The sequence below is a fragment of the Globicephala melas genome, chromosome 2 (genome assembly GCF_963455315.2).
Source record: "Globicephala melas chromosome 2, mGloMel1.2, whole genome shotgun sequence".
NCBI lineage: Eukaryota > Metazoa > Chordata > Mammalia > Artiodactyla > Delphinidae > Globicephala > Globicephala melas.
In genome coordinates this window covers 12,949,646-12,967,630 of record NC_083315.2, presented here as the reverse complement: position 1 = coordinate 12,967,630, position 17,985 = coordinate 12,949,646, and the positions used below count along the sequence as shown (strand labels likewise).

General features: G+C 40.0%; 1 protein-coding gene across 3 annotated transcripts in view; it reads left to right on the top strand.

Moving 5' to 3' along the window:
• SPAG6 (sperm associated antigen 6) overlaps nt 1–17,985 on the top strand; it is a 74,057-nt gene that overhangs the window by 19,186 nt on the left and 36,886 nt on the right. For all 3 annotated transcript variants that reach the window (XM_030837222.2, XM_060293680.1, XM_060293681.1), the window contains exon 4: nt 3,215–3,398. In XM_030837222.2, the coding sequence (XP_030693082.1) occupies nt 3,215–3,398 (184 nt within the window). The remainder of the gene's footprint in view (nt 1–3,214; nt 3,399–17,985) is intronic.

The following is a 17,985-nucleotide window of genomic DNA, read 5'->3' as shown; positions in this document are numbered from 1 at the left end:
CAGCCCTTTTAAGGGCCATATAAGAGCGCCTCCATTGTTTTTTTCATCCTGTCTGGTTCCCTCTATGTTTCTAACAATAGTTAAGGATCTTCCTCTACATAGGGTCTTGACTGTTCGTTCCATCCTGCTAGTTTATCATAACCTAGGGATGTATCTTTCTTGACATGTCTTTAAGATTAAATTCTTATTTGTTGTAACCAAAGGACAAACAATACAATTTTTAAAAATGGGGGCGGGGCTTCCCTGGTGGCGCAGTTGTTAAGAATCTGCCTGCCAGTGTAGGGAACACGGGTTTGAGCCCTGGTCCGGGAAGATCCCACATGCCGCGGAGCAACTAAACCTGTGTGCCACAACTACTGAGCCTGCGCTCTAGAGCCCGCGAGCCACAACTACTGACCCTGTGTGCCTAGAGACCGTGCTCTGCAACAAGAGAAGCCACTGCAATGAGAAGCCTGTGCACCGCAATAAAGAGTAGCCCCTGCTCGCCACAACTAGAGGAAGCCCGCGTGCAGCCATGAAGACCCAATGCAGCCAAAAATAAATAAAATCAAATCTTAAAAAAAACACACCAAGCATAATGAGATAGCACTGTACCTACTAGGATGGCCATAAAAAAGAAGAGAAGGAAAAAAAGGAAAATAATAATAAAAGTGTTAGTGAAGGTGTGGAGAAGTTTTGTAAAATCGTGCAGCTGCTGTGGAAAATGGTTTGGCACTTCCTCAGCAAGTTAAACATAATCACCATATGACCCAGCAGTTCTCCTCCTAGTTATGTTTCTGAAGGAATTGAAAACAGGTGTTCAAACAAAACTTGTGCACAAATGTTCATAGCAGCATTATCCACGATAGCCAAAAGAATGACTAGATAAACAAAATGTTGTGTATCCATACAATGGAATATTATCAGTTCATAACAAGGGATGAAATCATGATATATTCTACAACATGGGTGAACCTTGAAAGCTTTGTGCTAACAGAAAGAAGCCAGGCAAAGCTACATATTGTATGATTCCATTTATATGAAATAGCCAGGATATGCAGATCCATCGAGATGGAAGCAGATGAATGGTTACCAGAGGCTGGGGGGGGAGGAGGGAGTGAGAAGTGGCTGCTTAGCATGTGGGAGGTTTCTTGTCGGAGTGATGAAAATATTCTGGAACTAGATAGGTGTGGTTGCACAACATTGTGAATGCGCTAAATGCCATTGAATTGTACACTTTAACATGATTAAAATAGTAAATTTTATGTTATGTGTATTTACCAAAAAAAAAATCCTAATTGTTTAAAAATGTGCCTTATTTTTTTAGATTGGAGAGTAATTTGCTAATAACTGTCTTATCCCTAGGAGGAGTTACAGAAATTTTATTTTTCTTGTAGGCATTCCTTCTATCATCAAATGCTTGGACTCACCTCCTTCTCTGAGGGCAGGGCCTGTGTTTGGTGTCTCACATAGAAGGTTCTCAACAGAAGTTTTCTAAGTGTGAATGAGTACCCATTAGCTGTAAAGAGACAAAAAGTACTAGGGCAGAGGTGAGGAGAAAGTGAGAATGTGGAGCATCATTCACAGGCTTCTCTCTCCTTCCCCTACCAGGCCTTTAGCCCATTTCTCACAGGAGATTTAATATCTTCTTTATGAGGTACAAAGTCCTCTGGTTTTGCTTTTCCTTCCTTTTTTTTTTTCTTTTTTTTTTTAAAGGGTAATTCTTTTGGTGAAGAATTCTGGGAGAGAAGAGAGTTAGGGATTTGGAATGAGATCAGAGAGTGATATTCTAGGCACTGTAGTTAGTATTGACTATTGATGCCCAGTAAAGTGTGAATTTGAAAATTCTGCAATATAAAAAGTCAAATTAGCTTAAGGTAATGACAAGAAATGTGTCACCGTTATTTTTCCACAATTATGAGAAAATAATCTATGGGAAGCTACTCTAAAACTATTCTAATTTTTATCATAAAGTAGGAGATTTTTGGTTACTGACATGTAAAATTAGACTTTATAACAAATATCTTAATGCCTGTATATGTTGACATTTAAGAAACTAAAGAAATATATCAAGTCAAAACATCATTACTAACATAGCATATTTCTTATCTTGTCAATATATACTGATTTTGGAGATATAATATTTTAAAGTATACTTGATGTATTTTCTCTCACATAATTTTTTATTGAATCTTAATATTTTAGCCTGCATAAATAGAATGCTTTCAAAACAGATGCTATAGTCATCTAGTCGCTTTTTTTTGTAGTCACTGTAAAGAAATAGAAACTTAGAATCTAAAATAGGGCATTAATTGGGCTCTATTAATGAAAGATAGAGTTAGGAGACTGTTACTGTGTCATTATGCTAACCATAAAACAGGGAGTGTTATAGCCAAATACTTCCTCTACATCTAATTTTTTTTTTTAGCAATATGAAGAAAAACAGGTTAGTCTTGTGTTTCAGTTTTATTTCTTAATCTGATAAAATTTACACGTAGAACATATTATAAGTATGAAGTATTACTTGAAATTCACATAATGGTAAGTCATTAATATCTTTGTAAAAAAACATTTCTAAGAAGGGATAAATAACAACGCACTGTCGGGCTGGTTTATTTGCCAGGAGGAGTTTTAAAATGTATCATGAATATTTTGCCTTTATGTTTATCTGATGATTGCTAAGGGAGCCTCAGAACATAGTTGTTATTTCAGGATAACGTGGGACACCAGAAAGGTTAGTTGAGGTCATGCTTAGAGACTGAGGGCAAGTAAAGGAAACGAATTTGTTAGGTGACAGTTTAGTTGCATGCGCTAACAATCTAAGAGTTCCCATAGGGCAAACAAATACCTTTCACTGTAATGCACAAACATGAAATCTCATTATTTTATGAATTTGTAGGAAATATAATGTTTATATTTTATTTTATACAATTTCCAAATGCATGTTTCAGAGTAAAACATTTGAAATGTATTTTAAGGCTTAAATCCTTTCAGTTCAGTTAACTGAACAAAAGCAATGGGGGAAACATCAAAAAATCAAAATGATATTGCAGGATGTTTTTCATCTCTTATATTTAATAGCTGTTGAGCTTTTTTTCTTAGTTTTATTTTTTATTTTACTTATTTATTTTTTGAGCTTTTTTTTTTAATATATCAATGTCATTTTAATGTTGGTTTTGGTCTATTTTAACTTTTAGCTCAATTCACTTTGAGTTTTGTCTATTTATCCTTGTAGCGTTTTTACAAGAAAGCAGCTGCCTTTGTGTTACGAGCAGTTGGTAAACATTCTCCCCAACTAGCTCAGGCGATAGTGGATTGTGGAGCACTGGATACACTGGTGATATGCTTGGAAGATTTTGACCCTGGAGTCAAAGAGGCTGCAGCCTGGGCACTTGGCTATATTGCAAGACATAATGCAGGTAATGGGCCTTATTATAAAATAGGATTGTTAAAGTTTAGATTAATTAGGTAAATCTGGTTTTGCTTAGTAAACCATAGATATGAGAGGTCTTTTTTTTTTAATTTTTAATTTTTGGCTGCATTGGGTCTTTGGTGTGGTGCGTGGGCTTTCTCTAGTTGTGGCGAGAGGGAGCTACTCTTCATTGTGGTGCTCGGGCTTCTCATCGCGGTGGCTTCTCTTGTTGCAGAGCATGGGCTCTAGAGCACAGGCTCAGTAGTTGTGGCTCGTGGGCTCTAGGGCTCTAGAGCGCAGGCTCAGTAGTTGTGGCGCACAGGCTTAGTTGCTCCGCGCCATGTGGGATCTTCCTGGACCAGGGCTCGAACCTGTGTCCCCTGCATTGGCAGGCAGATTCCCAACCACTGTGCCACCAGGGAAGTCCCAGATATGACGTCTTAATGATATTTCTATATATTATGGGAGATAAGTTTCGAATGATGGCCAAGTTGTTTGGATCACAAATTCACCAAAAAACCTATACATTTCAGTCTTTATGTTAGTTAGCAAAAGAAAAATTTGAAGACAGAAAGGGAATCAGGGGGATGTGGGGAGAATGAGATATTGATTAGATTCAAGGACCTTGGTAAATCGGTTCCGTTACAGAATTGTTTGAGTTTGTCACCCCTCAGGGGACATTGGGTCTTCACTCTCGCTTATGGTAGGGTGTTCCAAGCCAGCCAGGAGCCATGTTGTATGAGTGAATATTGTTGAAAAGATATGGGCATGGTAACTTGCTAGAGCATATTTGTATTCAGCCCATAATCGTCAGGAAGGAGCACCTTTTCTTCTAAACTGAGCTCAATGAAGCCATCAAGAAGGGGCCAGGGGCTTCCCTGGTGGCGCAGTGGTTGAGAGTCCGCCTGCCGATGCAGGGGACGCGGGTTCGTGCCCCGGTCCGGGAGGATCCCACATGCCGCGGAGCAGCTGGGCCCGTGAGCCATGGCCGCTGAGCCTGCGCGTCCGGAGCCTGTGCTCCGCAACGGGAGAGGCCACAACAGTGAGAGGCCCGCGTACCGCAAAAAAAAATAAAAAAGAAAAAGAAGGGGCCTGGGCCTCTTGTGTGAAGGTTGTGCTGACACACCTGCTCAGTAAAAAATACATAGGGAACAAAATTGCTCCCACCACTTTACAGAAGTTGCTAAATAGTATGAACAAATAACACAACAAGAAAATAACAGTTTTAAGACAAACATATGTAAAAGTGTAAACTTTTCTGGTGATCAAAGAACTGCATATTAAAACATCAGTGAAAGTATCTTTTCCTACCTGTTATTATTTGGGGGGAAAAAAGAGTAAAGCAGAAATATAACCAAGGGGTTAAGAGCATTGTGGCCTTAGGACAGGGTCTGAGTTTGAGTCCAAGTTCTACTACTTAGTTGCTGTGTAACCTTGGACATGGCTTTTAAACTTTCTGAAACTTAACTTCTTCATCTGCAAGAGAGGAAGTACTACTTCAGAGATTCGTTGTGAGGACGATGAGATAGACCAATGCTTGGTACATGGTAAGTAATCAATAAATGCGAAGTATGAATACTGTATTAATACTGAAGGTCTGAGAGGGCATGATGATGTTTCTGCCCACTGCTGGAGGCACTACAAATCGTAGAAACTTGTGCAAAGGCATTTGGCAAAACTAATCTAAGCCACGAAAGAGTTCATGGCTACTCTAGAAAGCCTGATTTGGGAATTCTTCCTAAGGGAAGAATCCCACAGAATGAAGAAGCTGCATTCATGCAAATGTTATTGTAGTATTATTTCTAATATCAAAACCCCTCAAATATTTGGCAGGAATTTAGTGGTTAAATTATAGTAATTTACTTAATGGAATCTCACTCAACAAATAAAAGGTAATTATGAATCCTACATGATAACATGGAAAAGTGATTATAATGTGAAAAAAAAGACAAAATTGCACATTACAATTATAATAATATAAAAATAAATTTTTATGTGGACGTAAATTACAAGGACGTACATGTTTGTGCTACTAGGGTGATAGAATTAAGGATGTTTTTAATTTGTTTTCCAGATTTTTCAGTGTGTGTGCATGTATAAAATAATAGCTACCGTTTATCAAGTAATTACCGTGTGCCTGGCTCTGTGCAGTATGCTTTAGGATATTATCTCATTTTGGCTACAGATACACTTAGGGCAGGTATTACTCTCCCTGTTAAAAAGAGGAAGAAAGTGGAACTTAGGATACCTGAAGTCATGTTAACGGTGGAACTAAAATTTGAGTCTAAATCTGTCTTGACTCCAAAGCCAGATGTCAACCCCTGTACCATACAGTTTCATTAAGCACTCCTTGAAAGAGTTTTGAAGAAGAAACTCAAAACAGAAACAGGAAGTGGCTGTCCCATGGTTATGTTTAATTTGTTTTTTTTTAAAATTTATTTATTTTATTTATTTTTGGCTGTGTTTGTTCTTCATTGCTGCTCACGGGCTTTCTCTAGTTGTGGTGAGCGGGGGCTACTCTTGGCTGCGGTGCGAGGGCACTACTCTTCATTGCGGTGTGCTGGCTTCTTATCGTGGTGGCTTCTCTTGTTGTGGAGCGCAGGCTCTAGATGCGTGGGCTTTAGTAGTTGTGGCACGCGGGCTCAGCAGTTGCGGCCCGCGGGCTGTAGAGCACAGACTCAGTGGTTGTGGCACACGGGCGTAGCTGCTCTGTGGCATGTGGGATCTTCCCGGACCAGGGCTCGAACCTGTGTCTGCTGCATTGGCAGGCGGATTCTTAAGCACCGTGCCACCAGGGAAGTCCTTTAATTTGGTTTTTAAATGGTGACACTATTGGAGACAAAATAATAAAATGATATAAAAGTAAATTGAGAAAGAAAACTATTGTTTTGCTTAGAATGATTCAGAATTGGTATATGAAAATTATTTCTTTAATATCTGGATTTTGGTTTTCCAAGTAGCTTCACCTTAAGACTATTGTTTAACACTTGTTGATTGAGAAAACTAATTAGAAGCTGGTTATCATGGGGAAACTACATGAGTATATTTAGTTTTTTTTTTTAGTTTTTTTTTTTTATTGTCAGAGGACTTTACGGCAAACAGATTGTAACATGGGTATTTTAAAGAGTGGTGCAAAAGAGCTTTGAGGCCAACCATGCAGATATGCTCTGAGGCAGGTGCCCATAGGTAACCTTTCCATACCTCCCTTTTGTTGAACCTGAGGCTAAATGATTATAGTTCATAAATAGGCTCTGTCTTTGGGATTCTATTCCAATTTTTGGCTATAATCTGGCTCCCACATGGAATTCCCAGTGTAATTTCAATATTTCACAGTAGTTAGGGGCTTGGGACCCAGAAGCTCCCAGAAGAGATTACCGCATAGATTTCTCAGAAGGAAAGGGAATTGTTATCTAGTAAGCAGTAAGTCATCATTCACATCCTGAATATCAGTGAAAATAGAAGATTTACCTCCAAATAACCTGATTTCTTTCTTGGTGGTCTCTTAAAAGTGCAATATATTGAGATTAAAGGGATTCATTCAGTGTTTTCTTCTGGGTATTCGTGGTAAGTTGTTTGATTAGATAGTTTAAGAAATATAAACCTTAAAGGAGGTGCAAAAAATATGTACCTTTAAGCGCAATAAGAAAGGAACCTTTAAGGAAAAACGTTTGTGTATAGGAAACAGACATAAAGTAAGCATACAATTAGTAGAAGAGGGAAATCTATGGGCATCATCTGACTTTTCCTTATTTGAAAAAATGCAATTTCTAAGAGTTACTTCTATGTATAGATTTTAAAGCATTTTACAGATAACCAAGGGAAACTGGGGGCTATCCACCAGAAATGGTGGTGGTGGTGGTTTTAACTCGGGGCAAATGGTCTCATTAAATGTCCACGCTTGACTCAGCAGGTACGGAATACAATTGATAATATGTACCTCTTACTCGGAAGATAAATAAGCTACTTCTTTCTACTCTGGGCTCCTTAAGAAAGGTCGAGGTAGAATTCTTCTCAGACTGGTTGTCCCTCCTCCTCCGTCTTGCTACATTCTCCCACTCAGCAGAATTATTCTGGTTACATTTTTACCTAATCGGTGTCAAATCTCTCACTCTCTCCAAGGACTGGTCTTACTTTTGGAGCTACAGGGGGCGAGGCAGGAGGAGCGGTGGCCTCTGCGGCCGCGGTGCTCCCACTGGTAGGGCCCAGGCGGGGGCTTCCTCGCACTCAGGGCCCTCCTTCCTCGCTCCTCCTGGCAGCCTGGCTCTGGCCTTGCGCCCGCCGGTGGCACAGCAGCTTCGTGGAGGAGCGCCGCCAGCGAACTTGAGCGCAGCATGTGGCAGTCATCAGAGTACTTGGGACAGAGGTGAGAGCAGTGGCCTGGCCGCAGCCTGAGGAAGGAGGGGCCGCGTAAGTGTTTTGTAGGAAAGATCTTCCACATTTGGGCTGAAAACTAAGTTTTCAGCGTTTGTTTAGGAGCTTTAGCTAAAAATTCTGTCTCTTGTAAACTTTGCCTCCTGTAAACCTTTGCTGTCTCAGAATAAACTTTGGCTGTTCTCAGTCCTGGCAAAGAGGAATACGTTTGATTAGGTGTTCTAAAACATTTTAATTATTAACACATTATATTATATATATATATAATATTAACATATCATAGGTGAGGAAACTGAAATAGAGAGGTTAAACGATTTATTCTGGTCAGACAGCCATTTATGGCAGAACTGCTTGGCAATTACTCAGAACCCTTCAGAGAGTCTTCCTTTTTATAATGTGAGAAAGGCAAGTGTATGAAAGCTCATCGTTCTTCATTTTAAGCTCCTTGTAGTATCTGACAGTCTTGCCAGATACCTCTTTTTAATCCCTGATGACTGGTTTCCACATGTGTGACTATTCTTTCTCTCAGGGATATCATTTATATCCTAAATCAAATGAGAAATTTCCCTTCCAGCTCAGTAGCAGTCAGGAGAGGAGATTGCTGCAGCCACAGATGAGCAGTGCTTGCAGGAATTGGCTCATTCTGATACTACAGAAACATCGAGTAGATTACAACCCGTTTACCAAATAGATAACGTAAGGAAGAAATCCAGACAGAGCACGCTGGCCTGATTCTTTTCTATGTCATGTGTCAGTAGTTGCAGTACGCAGGCTCAGCAGTTGTGGCACGTAGGCTCCAGGGCCACGGGCTTCAGTAGTTAACGGCTTGCGGGCTAGAGTGTAGGCTCAGTAGTTGTGGCGCACGGGCTTAGTTGCTCCGCAGCATGTGGGATCTTCCCAGACCAGGGCTCGAACCCGTGTCCCCTGCATTGGCAGGTGGATTCTTAACCACTGCGCCACCAGGGAATTCCCTAGAAAATTTTAAATTATATACGTGGCTCACATTCCCATCTCACAGCACTGACTTAGAGTTCCTGTGCCTGTACTCTGTGTTTTGTGTGTGTAGGGGTGGGGGTTGTTGTTGTTAAAAGGCAATGTAGGGCTTCCCTGGTGGCGCAGTGGTTGAGAGTCCGCCTGCCGATGCAGGAGACGCAGGTTCGTGCCCCGGTCCGGGAGGATCCTGCGTGCCGCGGAGCGGGTGGGCCCGTGGGCCATGGCCATTGAGCCTGCGCGTCCGGAGCCTGTACTCCGCAACGGGGGAGGCCACAACAGTGAGAGGCCCGTGTACTGCAGAAAAACCCCCAAAAAACAAAAACAAACAAACAAACAAAAAGGCAATGTAGTGGTGATGCTGTGGTCTCAAAAAGTCACACTTAATATTCATGCTTATTAATCAGTGTAACTGAGCAGTACATGTGTAGTAAGTTAAGGAACATGGAACTAAACTTACCATTTGGGGAGAAGTAAATGATGAGTCCACTTGGAGCAATCACTTACTGATGTAAGGGCTGAAATGTACTTTATAAGTGGCCAAACTACCAGGCTCGCACATTGCTGATGGGGCCACATACTGATAACCCCCTTTGGAAAACAATATTGCAGTCATATTAGGTTGACCTTATGAAATTACCTATATTTGATTGGTTTTGACTTAACAAAAATAGCAGTTTCATGTGGTTTAATCTAAAAATATCAAGAACCTCAAAAAATGTCAACATTCTTCCCCTCAGGACCTTCACCTCTGTGCCTCTAACTTAACTAAACACATTCGTGCACACACATATGTGTGAATGTGTGTATGTTTGTCTAACCTGTAGAGTATATTTGTATCAGTGTAGGACCCGTGGTAGCCAGCCTCCCAAATGCCCCTCAGAGATCCCACGTCCTGGCATTCTCACCCTTGTACAGTCCCCTCCCACATCGTACCAGGATTGGTCTGTGTTACCACCAGAATGCTGCAGAAGTGATGGTCTGTCACTTCTGAGAGTAGGTGACCAGCTCTGCAGGATCGAGCCTTCTGTTGTGGGGTTCTCTCATCACTCACTCTGAGGGAAGCCAGGTGCTGTGACATGAGGACACACTCAGGCAGCCTGTGGAAAGGCCCATGTCATGAGGAGCTAAGGTCTTTGACAACCAGCAAGAAACCGGAGCTTCCTACAGCTACACGAGTGAGCTTGGAAGCAGATCCTACCCCAGTTGTGCCTTCAGATGACTGCAGCCCCAGCAGACAGTGTGACAGCAACTTCATGAGAAACTCCAAGCCTGAATCCCCCAGCTAGGCTGCTCATGGATTCCTGACCTACAGAAAATATGAGATAAGGAATGATGCTTTAAGCTGCTGAGTTTGGGTCATTTTGTATGTAGCAATGGATAACTAATAAATAAACGTAATCTTAATGCACAAAGAAGTTCACTGTACTGAACTTAAGAATGGCAAAGCCCCAAAGCAAACAAAACAATTAAGTGTCCTGAGTAGCTGGGGTGGGGGGGAGAGGTTAAGTAAATTATGGAATATTTACTCAGTGGGATATCATGCAGTTATTAACAGTGTTGGGCTGGCTCATCCTCAGGAATATAAGTGGACAGTGGAGGCCCACAGGTAGCTTCATTAACCACCCAGAGGCAGTCACCCCGAGAACTGCTGACCGGGGACCACTTGTATAAAAACACCCTGTAAACTTTCTAACCATCCAGTGCTTCGTTTCTGTTTCCTCTGTCCTTTGTGTGTTCTTGCAGAGAATTCCACTGGGGCACTGCTAACCCTTTACTGTTTAGCCTCCTCCGTCAGCCTGAGCTCCTCCAAGGCAGGGACTTGCCTAAAACTGGGCTGGAACAAAGAACAAATGCCAGTGAAGTTCGAAAGTTTGAATAATAAAATCTGCATTTGCCATCTAAGGATTTTTTTTCCCCCCCAGCAGAATGCAGATTGTAGGTGGAATGAAACTACGATTGTTGCAATATTATATAAAGCAAGTAAAAATTAATGGAAACATGTCTAGATACAAAAAGCGTATTTTGTAAAAAGCTGATTCCAAGTAATTTATTATTTTCTTCATACAAGAGCACTCCAGACCCTCTCTGTAACTTTGCCTTTTCCAATTCAGCTTAGTCTCAGCTGTTGAGTAAAGTATAAAACTAAAAGCTGCTAAAATCAGGGTTTTAAAAATGGCTTTGTATCTTATGCTACCTCTGCTCTTCCAAGGCCGTACCCAACTCTACCACTTCCCACCTTCTCTTTCTCTCGTCTCCACTTCTTGACTTTTCCTTTCCGTATTTTGAAGCTGTTTTTTATACTTGAGCCTTGTATAAGTGCGCCATCCATCCAGCTGATTGTAATTTCTTACTAAGGCCCCGTTAACTCCAGATCAATGGCTTATTTGAGTCACTTGACTTTTTAAAGAAGCTAGAATTATTTAACCTTCAAAGCATATGTATGTATGTGTGTTAACATCTCTCAGACACTCAATCCATATGTAAGGGTTAGACCGATGGCTCTGGAGATGGGGTGGAAAGAGGTGGCGTGGAGATAATGGGTAGGAAAAATGACACTTGTGGGAGCGGGGGATAAATAAAAATCATACATTAGATTTTTTCATAATAATATGCAAATTCCCGCCACCTTTTCTCACTCCGACATGTGATTGGAGATATCAGTTTCTCAGCTCAGAATTATAGCTCCAGTGAGCCATCGTTACCTATAGAAGGATATTGCCTCTCTCAGATGTGTTGGTGTAGAATAAAGGTTTTCTGGTAGCTGGCTTCCACGCCTTCCTCTTCCTAGTCACATCCCTGTGCAGTCTCCGCCCACATTGCACCAATGAAATATAGCAGAAGTGATGGCATGTCACTTCTGAGGTTAGATTATAAAAGACTATGGCTTTTGTCTTGGGTTCTCTCCTCTGGATCACTCACTCTGGGGGAAGCCTCATCATGAGCTACCTATGGAAGAGCCCAGAAATGGGGAGGAACTGATGCCTTCTTCCAACTCCCGTGGGCACGCTGGGAAGAAGATCCTGTAGACCCAGTGTATCCCGGTCAAGCCTCAGGTAACTGCAGCCCTGGCTGATGGCTTGATTGCAGCGTAGTGAGAGGTCACAGCCTGAACCATCCAGCTGAGCCGCTCCCAGATTCCTGACCTACAGAAGCTGTAAGATTATAAACGTTTCCTGTTTCAAGCAGCTAAGTTTGGTGTAGCAGTAGGTAACTAAACCAGTTGTAAACAGCTGGGTTAGACAAATTTCTTCCACTTTAAAAGTGACATTCCTAAAATCATACTGGCGTATGGTCAGTATATAACCAGTTTTGGCGATTACACCTCCATCTTTGTTTTTACTGTAATTTCACCAAATCATGAAAAATTTGGTTGAATGGGATGATTATATAACATAAGATTGACATCATAAGTGATAGCCAAATCTTAAATGTATTTTTTAACCCGTTTTATTTCACAAAGGTTTTGAAGTGATATAGCTGTGTTTTACAGCCAGATGCAAAACCAGCCTATCTTTTTTTTTTTTTTTTTTGCGGTACGCGGGCCTCTCACTGCCGCGGCCCCTCCCATCGCGGAGCACAGGTTCCGGACGCGCAGGCCCAGCGGCCATGGCTCACGGGCCCAGCCGCTCCGCGGCATGTGGGATCTTCCCGGACCGGGGCACGAACCCGCGTCGCCCGCATCGGCAGGCAGACTCTCAACCACTGCGCCACCAGGGAAGCCCCAGCCTATCTTTGAACTAAGAAATAGGGCCACCTAAATGCAAAGAAATGATGATTCATAACTTTATTTTTAATGAAAAAATAGAATAGAAATTTTTGTAGGGCTTAAAACCAGTGAGTTAAAAGCAGTGTTTGGAAAACGAAATTAAAAAGCAATAAAGTTAAAAGGAATTAGAGGTTTTTTTTTTTTTTTTTTGGCTCGCTGGCCTCTCACTGTTGTGGCCTCTCCCGTTGCGGAGCACAGGCTCTGGATGCGCAGGCTCAGCGGCCATGGCTCACGGGCCCAGCCACTCCGCGGCATGTGGGATCTTCCCGGACCGGGGCACGAACCCGTGTCCCCTGCATCGGCAGGCGGACTCTCAACCACTGCGCCACCAGGGAAGCCCTGGAATTAGAGTTTTTGAGGTGTTTGATTTGCCTAATTATTTTTGAATTAGTATGCTAAATATATATTATATATTTTATATATATATATATAATATATATATAGTTTTTCCTTCCTTTTTTTTCCTTTCGGAGAACCTCTTCATTTTGAGTCCTTTTTATGAGTTCTCATGATGGATCACTTAATTTTGCTCACATTCTTCCCTCTTACATCTCCATTATGAGCAGAAAAATTAGTGGAGTATCATAATATATGTTTAGATTAATCCTTTTTTTGCAGGCCAAGTTTTAGGTTTTCATCAGTTTTCTTGGAATTCACCTCTGAATTTTCTTATGTAATCACTATAGTGGTTCTTCCTTTATGACTCTAGAGTGTGTCTTCAAGAATCAAATGTAGAAAGAATGTCACCTTTCTACATCCAGAAAGTCCCCATAGCTCGTTTTAGAAGGTGTAAGGTTTAAGCCTAGGGTTGTAAAATGATGGACGTGTTTTATTTAGCCTGCACTATGTTGTCTTACACAGTGTGTTTTTAAGTTTCCAACACTTAAAAACCAGGCAATTTCACATTAAAAATCAGATGTCTGGCTTCTCTTGAAAAATCCAAGCGTCTGACAACGGTTGCCTATATTCCTACATGGCCGCGCTGGGCTGAAGCTGAGTGGTTGCTGCTCCTTGGAGCTGGTGCATATAGTTTTGCAGTTTACTGTGCTTCCCACTCAGTTATTTTTCTTACACCTGCTGGCTTCACTTATGTTAATTACTTGCCTGGGCCCTGTGTTTACCACTCCTGATCTAAACAAACCACTAACCATAACAATTAAGAGGAGGGGTTAAGGCCATTGTGAGCACTGTTAAAGCAAAATCACTTTTGCCTGACGCACCTAGTTTTATGTGTTACAGCCGTGCCTATTATATGCTGATGGACTTTCCGTTCTGTGCTCTTCCCTTCTGGTCAACATAAAGTCATCCCTAAATATTCCATTCATCCAGCTTTAGATACTAGTAATTTTATGAATGTTGTTGATCTTAAATGTCCTCCCTTTTTTCTGTGTCTCCTTTTGTTTTAAAAATTAAATCTAAAGTTGTACTGAGCTTGTCATGGTCCGATAGAGGTGGCTGCCTCAATTCCTTCACTCAGCAGTGAGGTATTCAGGAGGCCAAAGAGAACTAGCTATTTCTTTACTAAAAACAGCTGACCATCAGATTTGCGGACTGTATACCAGTTGTCTACATGCATGCAATCAATGGCTTTAATTATTATTTATGAATAAGGAAAGTGCTATTGTATAGTTTTATTTCTACTGACAATTTGAAGTCTAAAAAATTGTTAAAAATGAATAAGCCTTAACATTTAAAAAAATGTAATATTTTAACTGTAATAAAGGGATGAATTAAGATGAGGGAAAGTGTGAAAAAGTAAATGGATAATATTTCTAGTATATATTAGTAATTCTTCAAAGAATAATTATGCATTCTTTCCTAATATTTTGTTTCAAGGAGACATATTCCCACCATTTTTAAAAATAAGAAACTTTCTTTCATAGTGAGAAATAAGCTAAAGTGTTTATTTTTCTTTAGAATAGTAATGTTAGTATAGTTAGCCACAGCAATAGCTATATGTGTGGTCAAAGGACATGTTCATATTTCTTTTATTTTTTAAAAGCAATCACATTGAAGAAAATTTGTCAAATAGAGAAGAAAATATATCACCAATAGTACCATCAACCCCATCTAAATCTTGTTAGTATGTTAGTATAACATAAAGCCTTCTTTCTCTGATTTTTTTTATTTTTTACGTAACTACTTCTAATTTTGCTGGTTACCTAACAGTATATGATTATGGCACATGTTCTTGCATAAATAAAAGAAGATGTAGTTTTAAAAAATTTGTTTTTTGAAGATTCATTTAAAATTTAAAATGAGGTTAAGGAAAAAAAATGAGGTTAAGATATTTTCAGGCACTGAAGATAAATTAATTGGCTCTTTTTTTTCCTTGATCAAACCTTTTATGAGCATCTGTACATATCAATCTTTGATTTCCTAAGTTTAATAATTAATTAAACAACCCAGACTCATTTCCAAATTAGAGTTAAAAATGAATTCTTTGAGATTTCTCCTATAGGGAGTAACTTTTAAATGTACCAGATTTTTGTATGTGTTTTGGTTACTACCACTTTTTTTAGAGTAGAAAAGTAGAGAGAAGAAGAAAAGGGGAGCAGGAAGGAGGATGGGAAGCACTGCCTAAAACGGCACCCCATGTGTGTTTCCCCAAACTCTCCATGCCCCCAACTCCCAGCTCCACTCTGTGCTGTGGTCTGTTCACATATTCACCCTGAGCAGAGTCTGCTAGAACAGAACAACGTTTTTACTCTATTCTGCTTCCCCAAGATCTAGCCAAGTTTCTAGCACATAGTAAGCACGTAATGAACACTCAGTGACCAGAAAGGAGAGGAAAATAAGTACATACACCAAGCCTGAGAGAGGACAGAGTTGTATCAATATGTTTGGGGCTGTAAGTTACAGAATATCAGCTACAGGTGGCTTAAGCAATGAGGACATTTTTTTATTTCACATGACACAAAGTGAAGAGTCAGGGCAGTTCCAAGGTTGGTTATGCAGCTGAACAGTGTCTTGGAGGACCCAGATGTTTTTCATTTTTGTACTCGGCCATCCTCAGCATATTGGCAATTTCTTCTGTTATAGTTGCAAGATGGCTGTAGGAGTTCCAGATGTCATTTGCAGGCAGATGTGCCCATGTCCAGCAAAGAAGAGGCGGTGTTTCCTCCTGTGTATTTCTGTTTATTACAGAGGAAAACCGCTCAGAGATGCTTCTAGCTGACTTCTGCTCAGGTCCCATTTACCAGGATTGATTCACAAGCCCACGCCCTGACCGACAAAGGCTATGGGGTAGACGTCAACAGCGACTGGCACAGAAATACCAGAGGAAGCAACGGTAGGAAAGAGGAGAAGGATATACCACAGGAAAAAGAGCAGTGACAGAGGCAGGATGAAATAGCCTGTGGAATGTGTAATATAGTATGGTGTGCATTATTTAGGTCTATTATACTCTTACCTTTATATACACTGTCTTATACCCAATATATGAATGAAAGTGGTAGAACGGTATCATTTATGAATTACAATGTGTGCCACCCAAGAACAGAGCTGGGTTTTGTAGGACCATATAAATTGGAGATGTAAGGTATATGAAACTGCAAGTACAAAATTGCTAGGCCCCATCCAGGTCCCTGGAAGCTTCATTACCTTCAGGCAAACCTTTCTTTGGTACCCTCCCCAGCCTTCCCCTCATTTAGCATCACTGATCCAGAAAGAATGGAAAACAGCTTTGGATGGGAATGGGTAACAAGTCAGAAGAACTGAGTTTGCTTTATTATTAATATTATAGAGTTCAGGAAAAGGAGGATACGATACTCACTCAAGGAAAGCATAAAATGTATGGGAATTACAAAGATGATAAATTTTTTTAAAAAGAACTTTGTTTTTATTAATAGTTTTATTAACTGTTTATTAACTTTTAAAAAACTTATTTATTTTATTTATTTTTGGCTGCATTGGGTCTTTGTTGCTGTGTGCGGGCTTTCTCTAGTTGTGGAGAGCGGGGGCTACTCTTCGAAGGCTTCGTGTTGCGCGGGCTTCTTATTCTGGTGGCTTCTCTTGTTGTGGAGCACAGGCTCTAGAGCACAGGCTCAGTAGTTGTGGCGCACAGGCTTAGTTGCTCCGCGGCATTTGGGATCTTCCCGGACCAGGGCTCGAACCCGTGTCCCCTGAATTGGCAGGCAGATTCTTAACCACTGTGCCACCAGGGAAGCCCATATTAACTGTTTTTTAAACAGTTGTTTACTGCAGATTCTTTACTCTTAGAAACTGTATAAAAGTGAAAATACATAAATAGGTGAACTTCCCATTGTATTTCATATTTCACACTTGGGTTTTTTAATTGAAACGTATTTGCTAATCAGTGTAGTGTTAATTTGTAGAAGTGTGTCATCTGCACCCGTGTTGAATGAGTCTGACACATAATAACCTTCCATTAATACTTGTTTAACGAAAGAATGAATGAATCGTTTATGCAAGATCGGGACTTTTAAGATAATTATAATAATTGAAGGAAAACAAGTGTTGGACACTAACCTGTATTTTCTAACATTATTTCCTTTTAGAAAATGTGATATTACCAATCTTTTGAAAAATTAAAGACTGTATTTTCTTTAAAGACTAAGAGATATGCTGAATTGATAGCTTGGCTATTAAGATATAAATTGCCAAGGCGCTATAAATCTGAGAAAATGAGAGCATAATTTGAAAGAAAGAGATTATAGAAATGGGTATATGTGATTCAGCAAGAAAGGCCATGAGTACAATGAGAGTAGAAGCTGTAACTATGCACTGTTTTATGCTTCTCAACAGACAGTTTTTACACATATATTATATGGGTCTGCCTGCTTGTCTCCTGTTCTCTATAATTTTAAAATGTGTTATTTTTTATAGCTGTTATTTTTGGGCACACAAGTGAATCAACATGTATATACAAAAGATACTATTTCTGACATGTAAAATGCTTAAGATAAATTTATTTCTTTATCTTACATTAACATTTATATATATTAAAGCCTGTTCAGTTGTAGTTCTCATTTTTGAAAGTGTTTTTATATGTACAATGAAAATACACCTTTTAATATTGTACAAAGTTTTAAAAAAAATCTTTTAAAAGTACAGTAAGATGATAGGAATTTAAAAATCGACATTATTGGCACAAGATTCATGTTAATGTTTACTCATGTAAATAGCACAAAATACTGCCTAATTAGTGTGGTTGGTAAATTTTTGGTACTTTAATTTTCTCTGTTACTGTAAACCATGCATAAAATGCTTGCCTATTGAGAAGTGCAGAATTGTCAGAGCTTAAACAGCTGACATCTGCTTACTCTCTTAAAAAAAAAAAGAATAGGAAGCCATTTCAGCTTAATCTACCTCAAATGTGTTCATGTAAATGGAGGTCCATCTATTGACCTGTATTCTTTTCAGCTCAGGATTGGTCCACATGGTTCATGAAACCAGGAAGCCTGATTAGAAATGCAGATGTTGAGACAGTGAAGTACACCGT